Here is a 20,316-nt window from a genome sequence, read left to right on the forward strand (position 1 = left end):
CCGGCTGCCATCCCGAATCCAGGCTGAAGTTACTGACCGTCTTTTCTTCCGAAAGCAGGGAATTTGACAAGCACCGACGAATGGAAATGCCAATGCTATCACTGTCAAATCATTGTGCCTCTTGTTTGACAACCACCGTCGTCATACATTCCCGCTCTCCCAAGTCACGACCACCTTGCTCGCAGCAATCATTGCATGCCTCACCTACACAAACTCGGTCACTCCAGCCGGGCAACAAACACGAGGAAGCAAGCAGCAAGCAGCCTTGCCCTTCATCCTATCCCTTATCTGCCGAAGCTGCCAAAACCCGCTCACAAAGTTGATATCTGACATGACTAGCGAACAACAGCGCTGCGAAAAGGAGGCGTCAAGTCAGTAGGGCTCTGGTACAGACGCTGATAGGAACGCTTAAGACATGACATGACATGACGCTGTCCCGGCCGCGCGGTTGCGGTTGGGCGCCAAACCTGCCGCACTCTCACCCGTCCGCCATCATCACCTTATCACCTGTCAGAACGTTGAAGCGTCAATCGGGGGCTGTCGTCACGATCAGTTGGTGCTGGCCCGGACGGGGCTGGAACTTGGACACGATGTCTAACTGGCAGGTCACCACTCACGCCTCGGTGTAAAGATAGGTGGGCAAGGTAGGTCGGGCCAATATGGGAGATGGATGGCTTGACGTGGCAGTTGGACCACATGTCTTGCTGTTTTATCTCTCACCGGGCATTTCTTTCTTTTGGCACCTTTTGGAGCCATGCAACCGGCAGTGAGGTCGATGAGTCCGATTTGAGGCCTCAGATGCAGCTGCATGGCGTCTGCACGTTCAGCACTTGATGCTGCACTTGCCACCGCTGACAGACTTCGGGATTTTTCTCTTCTTCTTTGCGACGAGACGCTAGGGATCGTGATCTTCGATCATGTTGGTATCGTATGCAGAGGCTGAAGGCGGATTCAGAAGAGGCCAATTGGTAGTTCCGCATTCAACCGCCATTCCATTGCTGATCCTCTTGGCCAGCTGTCACCTGGGCATACGAATATGCGGTTGATTTGGGCTCTCTTTTCGGCAATTTCTTCTATTCTCCAATGTTTATCTCTTCCAACACAGCAAGGCTTAGGACTCTGATCACGTCGAGTTTTACAGATCGCAAGACAACCAGCCATTGAGCACCATGCCAATTAGTTCCGTTACATGGTTGGAGCCTTCGTCATCTGCCATACTCGGCTATTATATGCTGGACTTTTAGAATATCGACTGGCCTGGGATTGATGACTGCTTGGCCATGCAGCTGGAACTCGGCAAAGCACGGCTGGCCATTGTTGGATTGATTTCTGAAGAAGTACCAAAGACATATCCAGGGACAAAGCCGGGATCTCTGAGTTACATTCCATCAGTGCCCAGTACATGCCTACTTGTCCCTGGGGCAGCACCTTTGGCTTCAAAGCTATTTGCTTCTGCAAGTGCGGCCGCCACGAAATGCATGCGACAGGTGAATGCATTCTGGACGCAGCGAGATTGAACCTTGACTTCGTAAGCTTCCTTCCTCATACTGTAGGTGGAATAGCAATCGAGACTCCGATATCATACGTACCTAGTAAAGTGACCTGCTACATTGAAAAATAGAGAGATCAATGATACTTCTAGCATCTTCTAGCAACCATCGCGATTGTTGCCATAACTATTCAGGATACGACCTGTAACCAAAGTCCAGTACAAGATGTTGTTCTGGTAAGCTCAGTCGTCGGGGGTGGAATACCGGAAGCCATCCGACAAGCGAGACAGGAGGGCTCACCGAGCAATATAAGCTTGTCTCGAGTCTGCCGGATAGCTCTATATGCTGCCCATCCCATGTTGCTGCAAATAATACAATTCGTTCTATATATCAACGCCAATTTCTCGGGTACCTAGATTACCTTGTCTCGTTCCACGTGGAAGTGCCGACGACTGAGACGATTTATCCGGAATATCCAGACCTCCATGCCTCCCGTTCATCCACGGTTTACACCTCTGTACACGGGAGCCGGGTTTGTCGCTCGGTTGAGGAATCTCTCCCGAAGCCAAGATGAGTTTGGTTTCTACCGGGCCGTCGCTATGCTCACATGGCTCGAGGTCAACCTTGACGTACCGAAACATGGGGATAGGTACGCTTGTATGGACTTTGCACCATACCTCCTTGTTTAGTGTGCCTGCAAAGGCCCGAAACCGATTTTGGCTGTTGGTCCGCCAAGAAGACACCATCAAGAATACCACCCAACCGTTGAAGAATAAACATTCATCCGCCAGACATTCCTTGTTACACTTAAGAAAGGGGCTCAGGGGGTCACCACTGGAGAAGTCTTAATGGTGTTGAAGCTCACCGAGCCTCACCTTGTCTCAGATGAGCTTAGCGTGGATGTCTTACCTCGGAGCCCCACATTCGGCAGCCCCACAGTTGACGTCCGGGTGGTGCTGCAGCTTCACGAACTCCAGAAGCAGCGAGCTCTTGGCCTTGAACAATCGAAAGACATTCGGATATCTGAGTCACATGCCAAGAGCTTCACATCGCCGCATTAGCAATCGTTTCTGTATGATTCATTTTGAGTAAGAAGCTCGATTGCCACTCAAAAGGGTAGAAGGGTTTTATTTATTTATTCTTTCTCGGGGTTTCGCTTTCCAGTTTGGTCTCCTTCAACACATTCAACAACAACTGGTCTTGGCGCTGTTGCCACTGCTCACTTAACGACCATCTTTCATTTTCACCACTGACGGTCAATACCTCATCAACAACGAACAAAACACCATCACTTTTATTTTGTTATTGTCAAAAACAATATCTAGAGACGTCAGTTCAACAAGACGACATAATGATACCCCACCACCCCAAACCCGGCACCAGCACAACCCACAGCACCCAAGCAGTAACCTCCCCCCCACGCCCCTCCCGCGTCGTCCCAAAACCCATTCCCCCTCAACAAACCCTCGACACTCGAACCTACCAAATCAACCAGCTCAAACGCCGCTACCCCTCCCACAAGGAAACCTCGTTGCCAGGCGGCACCGGCACCTCCCTCAGCTTCAACCTCGTCCCGTCAGACCCCGACTTCCCCTTTGACCTCCCCCAGCTGGAATGCGACCTCCACATTCCTTCTAAATACCCCAAGTCACCCGCCAAATTACACGTCAAAAACTCTGATATCCCCCGAGGCTTCGCGATTAACATCGAAAAGGGATGGGACAAGCTGGTTGAGGAACGGAAGGGGGGAGGCGGGACGCTGTTGAGTCTGGTAAATGGGCTTGACAAGAGATTAGAGGGGTTGCTGAGCGAGGAGAAGGCCGAGACGGTGAAATTGACGATTTTTAAAGACACCAGACACCTGGATCGGCAGCGAGTGGAGGAGGAGGAGGAGGAGGAGTCAAAAACTGAACCGGTTGTTGTGCCTCCTGTTAGGAGAGCTTACATCCCCTTGGAGACCTTCACGCAAGCCCAGATTGCAGAGGCGAAAGCCCGGCGCGCGCAGGAAGTTAGACAGCTCGAGGCAAGAATGGGGCGGTTACAGCATTATCACCGGTCGAGTGATGGGATTATTTACACGTTGCCTCTTGATCCGAAGAAGAGGGCCGAGTTACCGGGGGAGTTGAAGGGGGTCATGTCGGTGCAGTTGGTTGTGCCGTTGTTGTATCCGTTGCAGAATTTGAGGGTGCTGCTGAATGATGTTGAGGGAGGGAAGGAAGGGGAGGAGCTGGCGGAGGGGGTGGAGGAGTTGTTTAGTAGGAAGGCGGGGGAGTTGGTCAAGAAGGAGGGGAGTGAACAGGGGGAGAAGATGGGGTTGGTGGCGATGGTGAATTGGTTGGCGCAGAGGATTCATTTGTTGGTTAGGGAGGTGGTGAGGGAGAGGGAGAAGAGGAGGAAGGAGGGGGAGGAGGGAGGGGAAGGTGAAGGAGGTTGAGGTTAGGGAGGCGGAGCATGCTGCTAGTGTTGAGAGGGTTGGGCAGGTGGATAGGGGGCATTTGCATGTTATTCCCAGGCCGCCGGAGTGGGGGTTTGGAGATGATGGGACAGAATCTTCTAACTACGACTCTGAGGATGAGGATGATGAGGGTGGTGCTGAGCTTGGGAAGGATAGCGAGGAAATGGGGGGGTCGCCACTGCCTACTCGGACGATTGAGAAGGGGACAGCGATGTTATTCCCTTCGATTGAACTGCATGGGATTGAGCTGCTTCAGGTGTCGGTTCTGAGCCTCAATGTCAAGTGCGATCGTTGCAAGACGCTGAACGAAGTCACGGGGCTGAAGAATAACCTGGATAAGGCGAGCAGCTGCAAAAAGTGTGCCACTGCTTTTACTGTTGGGTATCGGCAAGAGCTGGTGCACATGAACTCCACAAGGGCGGGCTTCATTGATGCTACTGGGTGTACAGTTGCCGATTTGTTACCAAGGTATGTCTTATTCTGCTTTCTAGTCTCTCGTGAGACATTGATTGACACAATCACAGCACCTTTGTCCCAACATGCGGCAAATGCTCCCACCCCTCTCTCGGCCTCGTCTCCGTCCGCGGCGAGACAACGACCAACATCTGCCGGGAATGCCACGCCCGCTTCGCCTTCAAGATCCCCGACGTCAAATTCCTCGACTACGCCCCCGGCATGCACACTAGGCTACCGCCTACCTCTGGTCCTCGCCGCAAGACAGAAAAACTGGGTCTTCACGCTGGTGAACCTCTCCCGGAAAAGGGGTCCTGCCAGCACTACAAGAAGAGCTACAGATGGTTCCGGTTTTCGTGCTGCTCAAAGGTGTATCCGTGTGACAAGTGCCACGATGCGGCTGAGGAGCACATCAATGAGTGGGCGAACAGGATGATTTGCGGGTGGTGTTCACGGGAGCAGAATTACAGTGTGGAGAGTTGTGCGTTTTGCGGAAGGAGCGTGATTGGGAAGAGGGGCAGTGGGTATTGGGAGGGGGGGAAGGGGACGAGGGATAAGAGGTTGATGAGGAGGGGGGATAAGAGAAAGTATAGACGGGTGGGAGGGGGGGAGACGAGGAAGGATTGAGATGAAAGTCATCGGGGTATCCTAGAAGGAAATATTTCTTATACTTAGAGCAAAATTCTGATGCCTTCATAAGTCTCTGTTACAGAGTTGCAACTATCTTGATGACCACCAGCAACCTGCAGCCCCATATGCAACCCCCTTCTCGCCTACCATTTACCGCGCTCTTGGATTCGGCACACGCTCGCTCGGCTGGCGGCAGTCAAATGTATGCATATGCAAGCAAGTTATAATTTATCTGGCGACTGGTACAATGTCTTGCATCAACATCACCCCCTTTTTTTCTTTTACTATCATTTTCACCTTTTGAAAACGCCGCGCCTAACACACCACTACCGGCGGTTAAGGCCAGAGTCTCAGCGTCATCATGTCTCACCTCCCCCACCTACCCGCTTTAGCGTGGGATAAAAAGCACAAAAAATCCGATTGGTTGGGAGACTGATGGTTGTCAGGTTCAAGTCACGCTGGAGGGGTTTAAAAAGAGAAATGGGGAATTGATCTGATGCTTGTTGCTAATCACGGGAATGGGTACGGGAAAAGGTATCTCGATCGCGGAGGAATCGAGATGTGATGAGGGTGCAGAGGGGATGGAGAAGGATGGGGGAATTTTGGGGTGTTGATCTGTGATGGGTTTGGACGGACGAATCATTAAATCCAGATTCTTTTATTTTATTCTTTTGCAGTGAGATAAAATAGAATAATAAATAAAATATCTCGCTGTCCGTTGTTGTTTCTTGATTTTCATTCAAACCAGGCCCGCAACGTTACAAAATGGAATTTCTTGGAAAGTCTTGATGTCTGCGCCTCATTTGTTTGATGATAAAACAGGCAATGACAGCCAAGGTGGCCAAGAGGGGCTGACCGAGTGCCCATTCTTTCCCGTGTCTCCTACTTACCTTTCCTTTCCGCTGACCGGTGACCATTCCCAAACCCTGTCTGTGTTTGGATGTCTTCGTGAGTTGACCTGTGAGAGTTGAGGGTTGGGAAAGCTGAAAGGTCAAAGCTTCGGCTCGCTGGGCCTGCGTTCCGCCTCATTTTTAGTGTCATGTACCAACAATCAACGTTTGCCGGTACCAGAGAAATCAAAATCCGGGGAACGCCTGGGACCAATTCCGGGCGGTTGGTTGGCTGCGATATTGTGTCAAGGCAAGGCGGAGGGAATGTGGGGAAGGTTTTTGGGGGAGGATGACAGCGGCGGGCAAAATGCAGTCTGGGAATCTTGACAATCCAGATTGGGGATGTTGAGGTCCCATCACGAAGTCGAACTGGGAATTGAGAATGTCCAAATCTTGGTGAATGGGTGAACGGGATGCAACGCTGCCGGCTTGGAAGTTGAGACTTTGGTTGGCAAGCAAATAGTCCTGTAATCGAAGATGGTGTGCTTTACTTGTCATCGAGATCACGACAAAACATCGGCCAGGGAATGCCGTTTCTTTCTCGATATCTTGGTACATGTGAAGAGACAAAAGAAAAAGGAAGTCAAAATGTCGTCAGTCTTACTGGATATTTCATTGGGAGATGCCGAATCTCGCAGTAGTGATGTTGTATCACGGCTTGGCGTTTCTGTATCTTCAAAAAAAAAAAAAAAAAAAAAAAAACTGGGAATAAGGTTGGCGAGGGGGTACATGGTGGGTTTTGACAGGTTACCCAAAATTGGAAATTGATCGTCGAGTTTTCCACGTTTGGCTTTGAAGAGCAAGTCTTGGGCTCTTGGATGGCTTTCTTGGGGCTAGGGCTGCTGTGAGGGGTGGAAAGGCACGGATTGATGGCTGGTAGATCTTGCGAGGTACGAGTGTCAATGTCGAAGTACAAAGGCTGAGGATAGAGGCGTGCAGAGTACACGGCAATCAGGACCCGGATTTCTGCAAGATAATCACATAATGGAGAGATTCTTTTGCCCGTTTTGGAACCGAGAGTTTTGATGCCGATGATTTCGTAGAATGAAGGTTGTTGTTGTGATTATATGTTGTGGAGTTCTTATGCTGTCGTTGTCCGCCTGGACGCCGAGGCCCCCACCTTCCGTGCCGGTGCCGGCGCCGGAAGCCACTGCGATAATAGATAAAATATCCGAGACCAGCGCTTTATAGAAGGTGCTCTTGGCTATCTGGTATCGAGTTCGAATGACCGCTTTGAACAACGCAATTTCTGTTTTTCTCCTGCCGACCAGCTTGTAGATGGATATAGTTCTGACGGCCATGCATTGCAAATCATGGTCTATGCCGTCAACCCCGTCAATCAGTGGCATCGAAGGAGTCGGAAACGCCAATTACTTCATGTGTAACTTGGGATCGTCCCGACCACGCGGTCAAATCCGGAACGGGGGTGCAGCAGCCCAAACCCACCAGCATTGACATCATCTTGTCATTCCTCACCATGGTGAGCTCCACCAAATGTTACACAGCACAAGAGGTGAGTGAATCGGCTGCAAGGAAGAGCCTCATATATCGAATGTCACTCTGAGTATCTCGATGCTGAAGCAACTCAACCGGAGATTGAGTGAGCAGTGATCTTCACTCCCACACTCGCTCCGCGTGACCGTCCAGACACCGCTGTGCCCGTTTTACAGGCATCAAGATCTTCAAAAAACGGTCGCCGAGTTTCTTCGCCAGGGTAAAGAATTCTGGCACATGAGTCTTTAAGGCATCAAAGCGGCATCACCGAAAGCCACACTCGGGCACCATGAACCCGAAGAACGGAAATGCTTCTCGAAGAGGGATGGAAGTGATTCAGATTCATCGCTTGGGCGCATCTGATCACGAAGAGTTGAACTAGGTGAAGCGTAACAGAAACGAAAGCTGCCCTAACAAGCAAAAAGCGCCGAGTGACCACAACAGCCAAGCCTTAAAATGAAGCCGTCGTCAACACCCCTTGCTGTTCGCCGCTCAGGCCTCGAGTGGTTGGACTTCCAAAGCCCTTCTAGAAGGCCCGAGAGTGGTGATAGCAGGGGCATTAGCTTCACTTGCACCGTTTCCGGAAGGTGAGCCTTTACATCCTATTGGTCCCAAGCTGTCGAGCTAGGGAAGACAGGGGTTCCTTGAGGCTCTCTGGCGCCTTGGTGTTTGGTGTCAAAACATCTTCAGGGGGAGATAAAATGAAATAATAGGGAGAATGAAATTATTGGGACCGTTTTCTTGATTTTTTTTATTTATTTTTTTATTTCATTTTTTTATTTTTTTTTTATTTTGTCACAAGATCACAAGCTTCTCCATCACTCCACCCTCATTTCTTTCGTCTCAGATTGCCGGCAAGCCCTACGTCAAGGGGAGTGGGGTGGCACAAACCACTGCCTTGGGCCTCACACATGAACCACGTGGATTTTGGATGCTGATGTCATTGATGATAACGGTACCTTTGACGGTGTATACAGGTGACAAGCAAATGAATGAGAGACAGGAAGTAAGTGGTGTGCTAATGAATTGAGGTGGTGTTGAGCATTGCTGAGCGACTTCATCGGCCATGACTGATGCTTCACGTGTCTCGGTGCACCTTCCCGGAGTTGCACCGCTTGAATGGGAGGCTCTTTCCCTTGCTCCGATGCCACAGCTCGGCCGCCCAATCACCCCGCCTTTTGGGAACTGTCAGCTGTCAACCAACTTCAAGCACGCGACCACCCCTCTGACGTAGATGTTCCCCATCGACGATGATACTCGAAAGAGTCAATTCTTCTGGCGACAGTCATCCAGTACGAAGTACCGGTATGCCGAAACTAGTCCCAAGGTGACTGTGGTCCTCTCGCCATACTGCTGAAACGCATGTGTTCTTGATCGGGTTGTATTCGTGATCATTGTGCCATGTATTCATATGTGCTTATGCTAGATCGTGATCTGATAGGGCATCAAATCATTACCTACCAGTCTATCCCAAAGTTGCTCCAGAACGCCGCCCAATGTAGTTGGCCAGTCATGCCGGGTATCAACAAGCTTCTGATGGGCCAATCAACTCCAAGTAAACAAAATAGCCACCCAGTTGTCAATTCTCGTTTCTCGGTATGCCTTTATCGTCTCTTAGGTATCAGACTTTGGAGTCCTGAGAAGCGACGGTGCTCGAGTTTGCCCTCTTCTCCGGTCCGTTGGCTGCAACTCTCTCTGTGCCTGGGCCCTCGGCGGAGGGATCCCTCAGAAGAGGGAATTTGCAGACGCAGTTGTAGAGACCAACTATCCCGGACAGGGCACAGCAAATGACCCAAAGCACGCGAAGAGCATCGATGATGGCTTTCCGGCAGTTGGGATCCCGCTTGATCTCTTCAATCATTCTCAAGATTTCTTCAGAGTTCATCTCCCCGCCTACCTGCCGGAGCCTCTGGTTCATGGTGTAGCTGAAGACAGTTGTGCCAATGGCAATACCAAGACACATTCCAGCCGACCTGGCCTGTAAGCCCATGGCAATTGCATGGCCGTTAAGTTCACGCTTTGTCGCCGCGAGAAGCGAAACATTGAGCGCTGCCATCAAGATGCCTGCCGCCAAACCAACACCGCAGTTGACGATGACCAACCATGGCAGAGGGGTGTTGTCGTCCATGAACCACAGAAGGCCGAGTGAGAGAACAGCTAATGGCCAGCCTACCGAGACAGCCTCCCGGATTCGATTCGTCCGACGCATCACCAAGCCGCACACCAGGGCCGCAATGGGTATGCTCACTGTTTCTGGAAGGACTGCGACGCTGGTTTCCATCTTACCATAGCCCCGCACACCTTCCCAGAAGAGGACGAGATGGAACAAGAGTATGTTCAGACAGATGCCGCAGACCGTCAGGCCGAGGATGGCTGAGACGGTGACATGCTTACTGAAAATCTCGGGCCGGAACATTGGGCGCCTCGCAAAGAACCGTTGATGCACCGCCAGTGTCGCCAACCCAATGACGCCCGATGCTAACGGTACCAAAGCCTGGACGGATATCCACGGGAAAAGCGTCGGAGCCATGACAAATGGCGAGAGGAATGACAGGGCAGACGGGATGAATATTCCGATACCGATCCAGTCGACACTTTTCAGACTTTTTCGAATGCCTAGCTCAGGTCTGTCAAACCCGAGCAGGAATGCCAGACCGATAGCAGAGATGACAAGCAGCGGGAGGTTCATGAAGAACAACATTCTCTATTGATATGTTAGCCACCGACAGGTTCGCATCCCGCACGATACATACCCAAGATTTGAGCCTGATGTATGCCGTTCCGATGATTGGTCCGCAGGCAAGACCGACAGCGGTGACAGCATTTTGGGTTGCCAGCCAGATGGCTCGATCTTGGATAGGCACGAGGTCGGTCAGGATAATAGCAGAGAGAACCGAGCCGGCGTTGGCAAATCCTTGAAAAGCACGGCCGGCAAGAAGGACGGCGATACTGTTTGCCGTTCCAGCGATGACTGTCCCGGCGGCTGCAAAAGTCAATACTAGCAGAAACGCTGGCTTTCTTCCGACGACATGGGAGATTTCTGCAACGGGCTGTTGGAAGATGGTGGCGCTCAGGTAGTATATGGTGCCCATGGAAAACACTTCCGTTCTCGTCGCGTTCAAGTCTCTCGCAATATCCTATGTTTTGCTGTTAGTCTTGCGGTGCTGGAGTCAACACAGGGAAGAGTCCCTACCGGCACGGCCACAGCTACCGAGGTCATGTCAAGATGAACAATGAACTGTATCAGGAGAAGAAACAGGAATATCGCCGCACGCCGTGTGCGAGAAACATGGTGGTGTCCCGGTTCCCCATCCTGCGTAGGCGTCGCAGCCATGATTGAGGCCGCTGTTGTTTTGAGCATGACAATGGAACCTCGGCCGGAGAACGGCTCCGTCTGACTTGATGGAGATTCCTTATCCATAGTGGCGGACTTACCTGCCTGTTACCTTGATGGTCGAAATATGGTTCTTGAGGCTCAACCAAGGGCGGAAGGCGTGCCATGGAAACCAGAAACTCAATTCACTCTCGTATTGACAGAGACACGCCTTTGTATAAGAAGGCTACTTCCTCCTGTGCCGACCTGGTCCCAACACTGCAAACAACACGAGAAATTGCTGGATTACCTGGTTTTGAAGCTGACTTGGAGTTGGAACCTAATCGGAAGATCGATGGAGCTAGCAGCGATATCCGATGCTTCCCATTGCCTGCGGATCTGGCTAGCAACAGCCACTCTGGCGGCTTTCAAGACCCGGCCGGTCATGGACTATTGAGCACCGGACAATTGCACGTGGCTGTGGGATGGATACGCCAGTGACGCCCAATCAAGAGGTTCCGGTTTTGTTGGGTGGGGGTACCCTTCCACGAGAATACGTCCGTCTGATATTTCATTGTTTACTTATGATCTTGAGGGCAACTGAGCCTGATCTGAAGAAGCCATCAGTTCGATCCGATCTAATCACATGAGACAGCATACTGCTATATCCGGGGCGCTTTGCCACGGGATAGTAGACTGACAGCTGAGCCGCCATTCAGTACAAGAGAGCTATCTTGAGAATCACTGTCATCGTTCAGTGGACCTCCGGACTACAACGACAACAACAAACCCACACAGCACCGGACTTCTTGTTTCCGGGCGTAACTCTAATAGGTCGTATTGCTTTCCGAGTCGCCCAAAGCCTCGTGTTTCCGCCGCTTGCTTGACCGCCAGGGTTCTCACCTTGCGTCCTGTCCACACCTTGATGAGTCTCCGGTCAACACTTGACCACACTTGATCATCCCACTTGACTGCGATCTTTCCACGTTGAAGGAAAGAGTGCAATTCTTCGACCCGGGCTCTTTTATCCCACGTCTAGGGTGTCTCGAACCGATTTCATCGAAGATATCAACGCTACAGCTCGCTCTTCATCAACCATCTCTCTACTCTTCATTACCTTCTCCCCTTCTATTCTCTTATACTCTTTGATCCAAAGGTGCATGACTCGTCCTTTACCATGGATCCAAACGCCACGTGCACAAACAACCGACCAGAGGTTCCGTTCATACCGTTCCTCGCCGGCTTAACGGCTTGGGCCGTGGTCAGATACGTTCTTGAAGGCATCGTCAAGCGGTTTAACCCCAAGTTCGACAAATTTCTTCGAGAGGACATCCGTCGCAGGTACAACTTCTACTTCAGCACTTGGCTGGGCACCATCGCCAAGGTCATCTCGGTTGTCTCATGCACAGCAGCCCTGGCGAGCACCCCGGCCGAGGGGGACCTCTACGGGCTTGTGCGTCCACTCAACACAGCGGAGCAATGGTGCTGGGGTTGCCGGGCCGTCCTCTACATCCAGGAGCTGCCAGACCTGAGCTCTGTGCCCGAGTTGGTTATCCATCACATCCTTAGTATCGTTGCAATGTGTACCATCCTGGCCTACAGCGCTCCTCGTCGTCCGCTCTACCTCATGTGGGCCAGTCTCTGGAATGAGTTTCTCGGCAATGCCAGACGGTTGTTCAAGCTCCATGATGTCATGGCGCCTCGTCTGGCGTGGTGGATGGCTGCTGTCAACTGCTTCCTCGTATGGGCCTTACGGATAACAGCTGCTGTTGTGTCAATTGTTTGGACCCTTCAGAGCAACACTTATGGAGTGTGCCTGTTCGTCACGATTGGCTCGATACTGGTGTACATTTTGTACATGGTCCAATTCACAACGTGGGAGCTTGGAAGGTTTAGGGTTATCAACCTTGACATGACCCGCCCAGCGAGGTTCATCATTGCAGACAAATGGAGCATCCACCTTTTGGGCGTGATCATGGGTGTTGGGCTGGCCTTGACGGAGCTTTCCGCGCTTGCGATCTACGGGTCCAGCTCTGGGTACACGAGCTCCAAGGAGGAGCTGCACAGCATTGCCTGGGTTGCTCTCCAGGCTGCTGGTGCTGGGCTTTTGGGGTCTTATGTTACTTTTCCCATCTTTCGGTTTACCATCCCCTCGGCTGCTACGTCACAGGAGGAAGATGAGGAACCAACTGCTCCAAAGGCTGCTCTTCGACTTTCCCTTATTGGCGGCATCATCTCTGCCGGGTCGACGGTTGTGTTCACCCCCACCCTCGAGCCGACGGTCGACCGTGCTGCGTTTTTGGCCTGCATGGGGTTGAGTCTTCCGTTGATGATTTCCATCTTTCGCTTCGGTCAGGCGTTTTCCACACCCGCCGCCGCTTCTCTCGAGACGAATCATGCATCTCTGGATGAGAAGCTTGTCGATGTCGCCGACGAGGGAATCGCGACTGAGCCTGGAGTGTTTCCCCCCAAAATGGTCAATGCTGCGGCCCATGGGGTGTTGTTTCTCGGCGTCGCTTCTGCGCTCTGTGTGAGCCCGCCGCCCTCGCTTCTGGCGGTCAAGGGGTTCTCGAGCTTTGTTCTGGCGATGATGGCGGGTGTTGAGCTGGGGAATCGTTGCGAGGGGAGGCACCGGAGGTTTTTGCACAGGTTGTTTCCTATGCTTCAGGCTGGGGTTGGGATTGGGTATCAGGCTTGGTGTGTTGTTGTTGAGGGGGAAAAGGGGGGGATGTTTGTCTTGGGGGTGTATTTGGTTTGCTTTGGGGTTGTGGTGGTCATGATGCCGGTTGTGGTGAGGTTTTTCGAGGGGTTGTGGGCGAAGGGGAAGGGCAAAGGGGAAAAGAAGAAGAAGAATAAGGGGTGGGATTTGAAGGTTGTTAGCGTTGGTTCGGGGTTGGCGTTGGTTGCGATGTTGGTTTTGGGGGAGTATATGGGTTGGTGTAGTATGGCTGGGGAGCCGGTGGTGATGGCTGTGGGACAGGGGGACAAGTTGGGGGAGGTTGTGAAGGAGGTTGTGAGGGGTAAGGGAGAGGGCGCGGTTGGGTCGTGGGGTGTGGTTGCTAGTTGGCCCTTGGTTGCTAGTGTGCTTGGGGCGACGGTGCTGCCGGTGGTGATGGTGCAGGCTGTTGGGTGAGAGTTTGATTGGGGGCATGGGTATGGAAATCTGTTTTCTTTCTTTGGTTTGAAGGAGTCTGGCGTTGGGATCAGGGTGGTGGTGGGAGGTATACGTCTTGGGGACATGACTATGATGAGGATTTACGAGGATTACCTACGATCTATGAGATGGGTTACTGGCATTTATGGGAAGGATAATCTCCACGGAGTTTAGGGGTGTATGGGAGGGTTATTCTTTTGATAAAAGCTGGTAGCTCTATATCTAGGTAGTGGTGGTAATCTAATTTTGCAGGTTGAAAAGCCGTAAAGGCCAAAATATCCTGGTAGTTGTGTTGAAGTTGGGCATGATGATCTTAAGTGGGTGTTTCGACGTGAAGACACATACCTGGTATTCCCTTTTCCATCAGATTTTGTTGTCATCAATTCTGTGCCTGCTGTGTCTTTTTGGGGATGATTTTATCCCTATCTTGATTAAGGCATCTGTGCTTATCTTTTTCCGATCTATAGAACGTTTGTGACAAGTTTTCTGCGGTACTTGGTAATCTCATTAGGCACAGGGGGTAGTGGTAGGCAAGGTATATTAATGAAGATGGGATGAGTTGTGTTGTCTTCAAGCCATAATACTCTCTATCTCCTTTGATGTTCTCCCGTCAATCTAACTCACTTGCTTCTATATGGGGTACCCAATAGCTCATGTCTCCATCTCCGACCTGGCATAGTTTTTGTTTACTTGCACTGTCAAAGAACATAAAAGGCTTGACTGGATAGCATGCGCCATGTCATCGGTCTTCTGTCTAGTTTTAACCACTCTTGGTAGTCACAGCGATGAGGACCCCCCTTTCCTTAAGCCACTCACCCCTTTTCAGCTCTTTGAGAGGTGTTGACATGTAGTTCTCACTAAGACATCAGACTTCAGTCTTTTGCAACCACCACAACTATGCATATTTCTGATCTCTCGGACTTTGATGGACGAGCACGTTGCGAGTAAAAAGATGAAGATTGTTGCTGGGAATAAAGACCTTTAAAGCTAGGCAGTGTGCCTTCAAAGACAGTTCATAAGGCTTAAGCATGTATGAATAGGCCTTTGGAGATAGTTAAGAGAGCCGCTGAGGTGGTCGGTGGTGTTTCCGTTGTCTTTCTAGGTCTTGATCCCATACTGCAGTCTCTATCATTTTATCCACGACGTGGTAAGTCTACATACCTCCCTGCATAGGTACGCATGAGGATCATTATCTCACCTAGCATCTTCCGGCAACCCAGAACTCGCATCTTTTTCTGGACTCGTTTCTCCGACTCCCCGTTTGCTTGTTCCTTAATGCTCACTCTGTCAGCACTCAGAGCCTACCGGGGCGTTGATCAGCCTAAAGGGAACAACGACCCCCTCCTGCCACGATACACAAACAGTCAGCCAACCCATCGTCAACAGGATAGGTGGTAGGTCAGTCAGATCAGGCCAGGCTGCCACGGTAAACCAGGCCGCCACAACTCTGACCTCTTAGTCAGGTTACCACCCTCACCTCACCAAACCCTTCATTCAGTCTAAACTAAGACATCCTCGATTCAAGACACCACCATCCAACCCAACCCACGAGGACAGTGAGGGATAAACATCGACCCTGAATCATCCCATGCAACCCCCATTGTGAGCTCAGTAAAGGGCGGTGGTCATCACATTTCACATCAACAACACCACAAGAACAGCATCAATAGCCGTAAATAACCCATCACATACCAGATCCCGCGGCAGAAGCGTCAATCGTCGTCAAGCGGCTACCAAAAAGGGAGCAGCTCCCTACAGTACAATCGGGCACGGCTTCAACCCCCCGCCGTCCAATCCCCGTTTCAAAACTCACCTCGTGATGTCTTTTGACGTGAGGCCCCGCCGCCTTGCCGCCCCCTCCTCCCCCCTCTGCGCCTCACGATTGACTTTTTGGCCCGCCCAAAATACCAGCACAAATTTGTTTGTGTCATGAAGGCCCTATTGTTACCGGGAGATCATATCAAGGCCAGCCAGATTATAGGCCTTGATCACAAGAACCATTTGCTGCTGGGTTGATGATTGTGTAGCATAAGGGCGTTTACATTACCACCACCATTTCCGTTTCGGGCCCGAAAATCGTCATGCCATTGAGGTTGTTGTTCGTCATACAATGAGGGGTGCAGCCAAAAAATGGGGGAAGGGAGGAGAGCTAAGCGCCGAACCAAAGAGTCGGGAACTGCGCCCTGAACATCATCATCCTCCCCCTTTCTTTCCCCCCTCAAAATCTCACAAGACTACCACACCCACTTCACTGCCGAATGTAAAGCTCGGTAAACCAACTTGACCATTTGGTATGTGTAATTCTTCCGTAAAAGGGTGATTATCCCATCTTTTTGGCCCATAAACGGAAGCCCAGCCGACTTGACACCCCCCCAAAGGTGGGTTGCAATGTCTTTGTCGGTCATGGCGATAGGTGGTGGTGGCCATCCTCACACCGAGAGTGTGGTGTGTAGTAGTAGCAGTAGTAGTACATAGCGTAGTGGTGTGCTGAGTGGTTCTTCAACAATAGGCATTGTTGAAAGATGCATGTTTCAGTCACCCACCATCTCCCCTTCCACTTCCACAGACCACGTAAAGGACTCATTGAGGCACTTCAACCTTGATATTTGCCAACCGTTCCCAGCCCCCCAAAACGGTAGAAAATGGCGACATCAAGCGGCGCAATCCCCCCTTCCCCCTCATGAGTGCCGTTCACCTTCGGTTCTTGCCCCCCCACGCCGGCGCATTGTTCTCACCACCTCTCAAGCCAGCAGCGAGGTGCGGGTAGGTGACGGGTGACCGGTTGCGTGGTGTGAGAGGTTTGCGGCAAGGCGCGGGCACGGCTGGCTTGTGTAACACAACAGCCATTCTAGCAAATAGGGAGTCTTGCCGGTCGACTAGTTCTCACCACCCTCCATTACAAGTTCAATAGTAAACCCCCTTCACAAGTCCGGGATAGAGCCTAGGAACCAGCTGGTTGGGATAGCGCTCTCTGAGAAAAAGATGAAGTTCCCTGCAGATATCTATTCTCTTTGACTGTGATGAGAAACAGATGATGCCATCATCTCATTTTGGTCCCCTGCCTTTCTCGGCTTGTGAGTTGACGGAAGGGGTTGGGAGGCCCTGGTACCTACTCTTTGCAGTCTCAATCATGAAGCCGAATACCTTCTCGTTGGTTCACCGCTGAGGAGGCGAAACGCATTCCGCGGTTCTGGTCGTGATATCAAAGTCTCCCATGGTCCAGGTCCAAACAACCCCTGCCACCAAAACCATGGTTCCCCGCCCTCGCATCATCTCCTTCCCCGCGTCTTCAGTTATTGCCACGCGCGTCCGCGACAGTCGACAGGCGGACGCGCATGATTGGAAACGAAACTCGTGACCTCGCTGGTAAATCGCCCGACCAGGCTGACCCAGCGAGGATTCATGACCACCAGCAAGGGCCGAGAGGATTCATCAGCAACGACATGTCCGAGGTATCCAGATCCGCAACCGCACCAGCCAAGTCCCCGTTCCGCAAAGGAAGAGGCGTGTGTAGGTCTTCAACAAACTGCGTGTGTCTTCTTCTGACCACAAAGTTGATATTGGCGGCAACCAGAAATGGATTGCGATCATCGAGTGGATGATACCGGCATTGTCGTACATAGCTTACTTACATACATGCCATGTAAGTGAGGCTTGCATCGCAGACGCTTCTTCATGACTTTCCCCAGTCCACTCACAAGCATCACACATCCCCCGGATCACTCGCACCGCCATATTGTGTATGCCGGATAAATGAACAAACAGTAATCTAGGGTCCAGTAAAGACCCCCCTGAGGCTGTCCAGCTGCTTGCCCAGCCCCTAACAAGCCGGCAGTCCCTCCCACTAAATGGCCTCAGAGACCCCTAATAACATTTAACCGGCCATTTAGCCTGCGGGAGATGGGTGCGCCTCAGCCTTCGGTTGCTGCACTACACCACCACCATCTGCATATCAGATGGCATTCCCATGTCATGACAGAAGAAACGAGAAGCGGTCAAGGTCTTGCATAGGCGCGATATTCCTGAGAAAAAAAATCGTCAGATGGTTATGCTAAGCCGGTCACTTGGTACAGGATGTCCGGTCCTTGCAATGAGAATCTTCCAGTGACCAGGAGGTTGCGGGCACGTAATGCATGGATATGCCGAGTCAGGGAAGGTGGGATGAATGAAAACGGAGAAGATAAAATAAAAAAAATAAAAGAGATGAAAAGAAGGTCCCATAACGGGACAGTTACGGTACTTGGCTGTGCCTCAGCTCGGTCTGGAACTGACTGTTGGTGTCGGGGCCAGGAAACTGTAACCCTCTTGCGTAGGGCTGTCGAGTACGAGAATCATGGCCTGGCGAAAGGGTTAATGCTTCACGTATAGAAGCTTTATTCTGATTCGTCGCCAGTGGTCGGTTGTAATTGGTCCATATGGAAGGTAAGGGTGAGGCAGAGACTGGCAACAGTCACATTCACCCTCCTGGAAACATGTCCCCATGGGACGTCTCAATCCCACTCTATGTTATCCTGTCACGCCTGTGTAAGCTGAAGGCCTCTGGATAGTGGGCTTGTTAGTCTGACCACCCACCGGGAACTCACAAATCACAATCGACTACCGGAACAAAAAGGAACGGTCCGAGGCAGAGACACCCTGTCTCCCTAGCTTCGCCGGAGTGTTGGCGATATGATGATAATCTGAGATGTGATCCGCTGGTTGAGACAAGTGTGTTACGGTGAAAGGAGCCCTTGATGTCAGCATTCTATCCCGCGCGATGTAGAGAAGCCCAGACACGTTGTAGTGACTTGTCATCTGGTCAAATCGTAGGGCTGGGCTTGGTCGATCTTGCGGCACGATTCTGGAATCAATATCGATCATGTACTCGGTATCGGTGAGAGCGTCGCGTGAGCAACAGAGCTGGAGAGGGGTTGGAACAGGGGTTCCACGACAGAAGCCATTCTGTCTATCATTCCGGATTTTGAGATTTTGGCGGTGACAAGCAGTTATGCCTTGCATCACGTAGACGACTTGATGACTATCCCCAGTCATTGACCCCACGCGGGAATTCGACAGTTGGTATCAGATGTACCATCTGTACACATACTGTAATACGGCGCAGTTTGGACCTCCAAATGGAAGGCCTGCGAGAGCAGGCTCGAATGGCATCAACCGTCCGGAGTCTGGTAGCCATGTGCAGCTACCAACAGGTCATGGGAGGTCTGCGTTGGCTCCAAATCATCTCAGCTACTGTTGCACAGAGAACGCAGGAGATTGGCCGGCATCGCGGTGTTGCCCCAGAAGGTCGTGTTATTGCACCGAGCAGTCGTCATACTCGCGGATACTAAACCGAGCCATGTGCCACTGATATTTCCACCAGACTAGGGTTGATGCCCCTTCACGATCTCCATTGACACGTTTGGCAAGGTGAAGAAGGCCCTGAAGAATAGGAAACCTTAAGCGCACCGGCGGAGGCAAGTTAAGGCGGGAGGCATCGTGTCTCGGTTCAGCCCAAGATCAAAGACTTGAGTTCTCTGAAACTTCGAGACAACTTCGCCATAGAAGAGCACAAAATGTTCCCATGACTTCGAGTTAAGGTGAGCTGGTCTCACATCGACAGCAGTGACGCCACCATTGGAACCGATAAATGCAAGCTGAAATCCCGGCCGCTCAAAGGAAGAATCTGTGATACCGATGTGCAGCAACCCATGGTCCCGGGTTCGAGATGGTGACACATAACCTCTCGGATTTTCCATCCCGTTGCGGTGAATAAGGGGTCAGATGGAAAAGTCAACTTCGTATAGGCCTCGTCGCCCTCGAGATGAGCTGATGGCACCAACAGCCTTGGCCTAGGCTACACCACGGTGCCCCAGGATGTACAATAGACTGCTGCATCGAAGCATGCACAGAGGGTGTAAGAGCAATATACTGTAAGTCTCCTGGACGCCACTTGGAACCAATCGTCAAGAGAGCCGACCCAACCAGGATTGCCTGGGCACCAAACTGCCGGGATTTGGCGATGCGTTAATTCGGGGTCAAATCTATGACCGTTGTATGTCCGCGTCGGGAGCAACGGGTTGGTAGGATCGAGGGATTGCTGAGATGGATGGGTCGGTCGAACGGTGTCCGTGATGCTTCGCTGGGAGGATAAGTGGTCAAACCGGCGCGGGCAGACATCCTACGGGCCCGAGAATGCAATGACTTGCAGCCGAAGGAGCCATGCCATGAGGTGAGGACGCCACGATATCAAGTGCCGTTGTAGCCCCCAAGGAGAAAACCGGCACGGTCGGGCAAGAAGTGCGACTGGAAATTAGCTGTCTGTGTCAAAGGTTACAGAGCAGGAGACTCAGCCCATCTTCTCCTGAATTGTCTTCCTTGCGTTCCGTTTCTCTACCAGTCACCGTCCAGTCTCTTGGGGGGCTGACCACCACGATCCGTGAAGTGCTGTTGCAATATGC

General features: G+C 51.6%; 3 protein-coding genes across 3 annotated transcripts; 2 read left to right on the forward strand and 1 right to left on the reverse strand.

The window, feature by feature from the left end:
* Positions 1-2,841: 2,841 nt before the first annotated feature.
* Positions 2,842-5,025, forward strand: QC764_406500 (uncharacterized protein; the record flags this gene model as incomplete). Its single annotated transcript, XM_062946940.1, has 3 exons — positions 2,842-3,861; positions 3,917-4,413; positions 4,470-5,025. 3 exons carry the CDS (start codon positions 2,842-2,844, stop codon positions 5,023-5,025), a joined length of 2,073 nt encoding a protein of 690 aa, XP_062800780.1.
* A 3,363-nt stretch (positions 5,026-8,388) lies between these two features.
* QC764_406490 (uncharacterized protein) lies at positions 8,389-11,184 on the reverse strand. Its single transcript, XM_062946939.1, has 3 exons — positions 10,606-11,184; positions 10,166-10,549; positions 8,389-10,116 (listed from the first exon to the last, which is right to left on the reverse strand). Exons 1-3 carry the CDS (start codon positions 10,831-10,833, stop codon positions 9,034-9,036), a joined length of 1,695 nt encoding a protein of 564 aa, XP_062800781.1. The 5' UTR covers positions 10,834-11,184; the 3' UTR covers positions 8,389-9,033.
* Positions 11,185-11,902: 718 nt separating this feature from the next.
* On the forward strand, positions 11,903-13,858 carry QC764_406480 (uncharacterized protein; the record flags this gene model as incomplete). Its single annotated transcript, XM_062946938.1, has 1 exon — positions 11,903-13,858. One exon carries the CDS (start codon positions 11,903-11,905, stop codon positions 13,856-13,858), a length of 1,956 nt encoding a protein of 651 aa, XP_062800782.1.
* Between the last annotated feature and the right edge of the window lie 6,458 nt (positions 13,859-20,316).

Source organism: Podospora pseudoanserina, chromosome 4 (genome assembly GCF_035222485.1).
Source record: "Podospora pseudoanserina strain CBS 124.78 chromosome 4, whole genome shotgun sequence".
Taxonomy (NCBI): Eukaryota; Fungi; Ascomycota; class Sordariomycetes; order Sordariales; family Podosporaceae; genus Podospora; species Podospora pseudoanserina.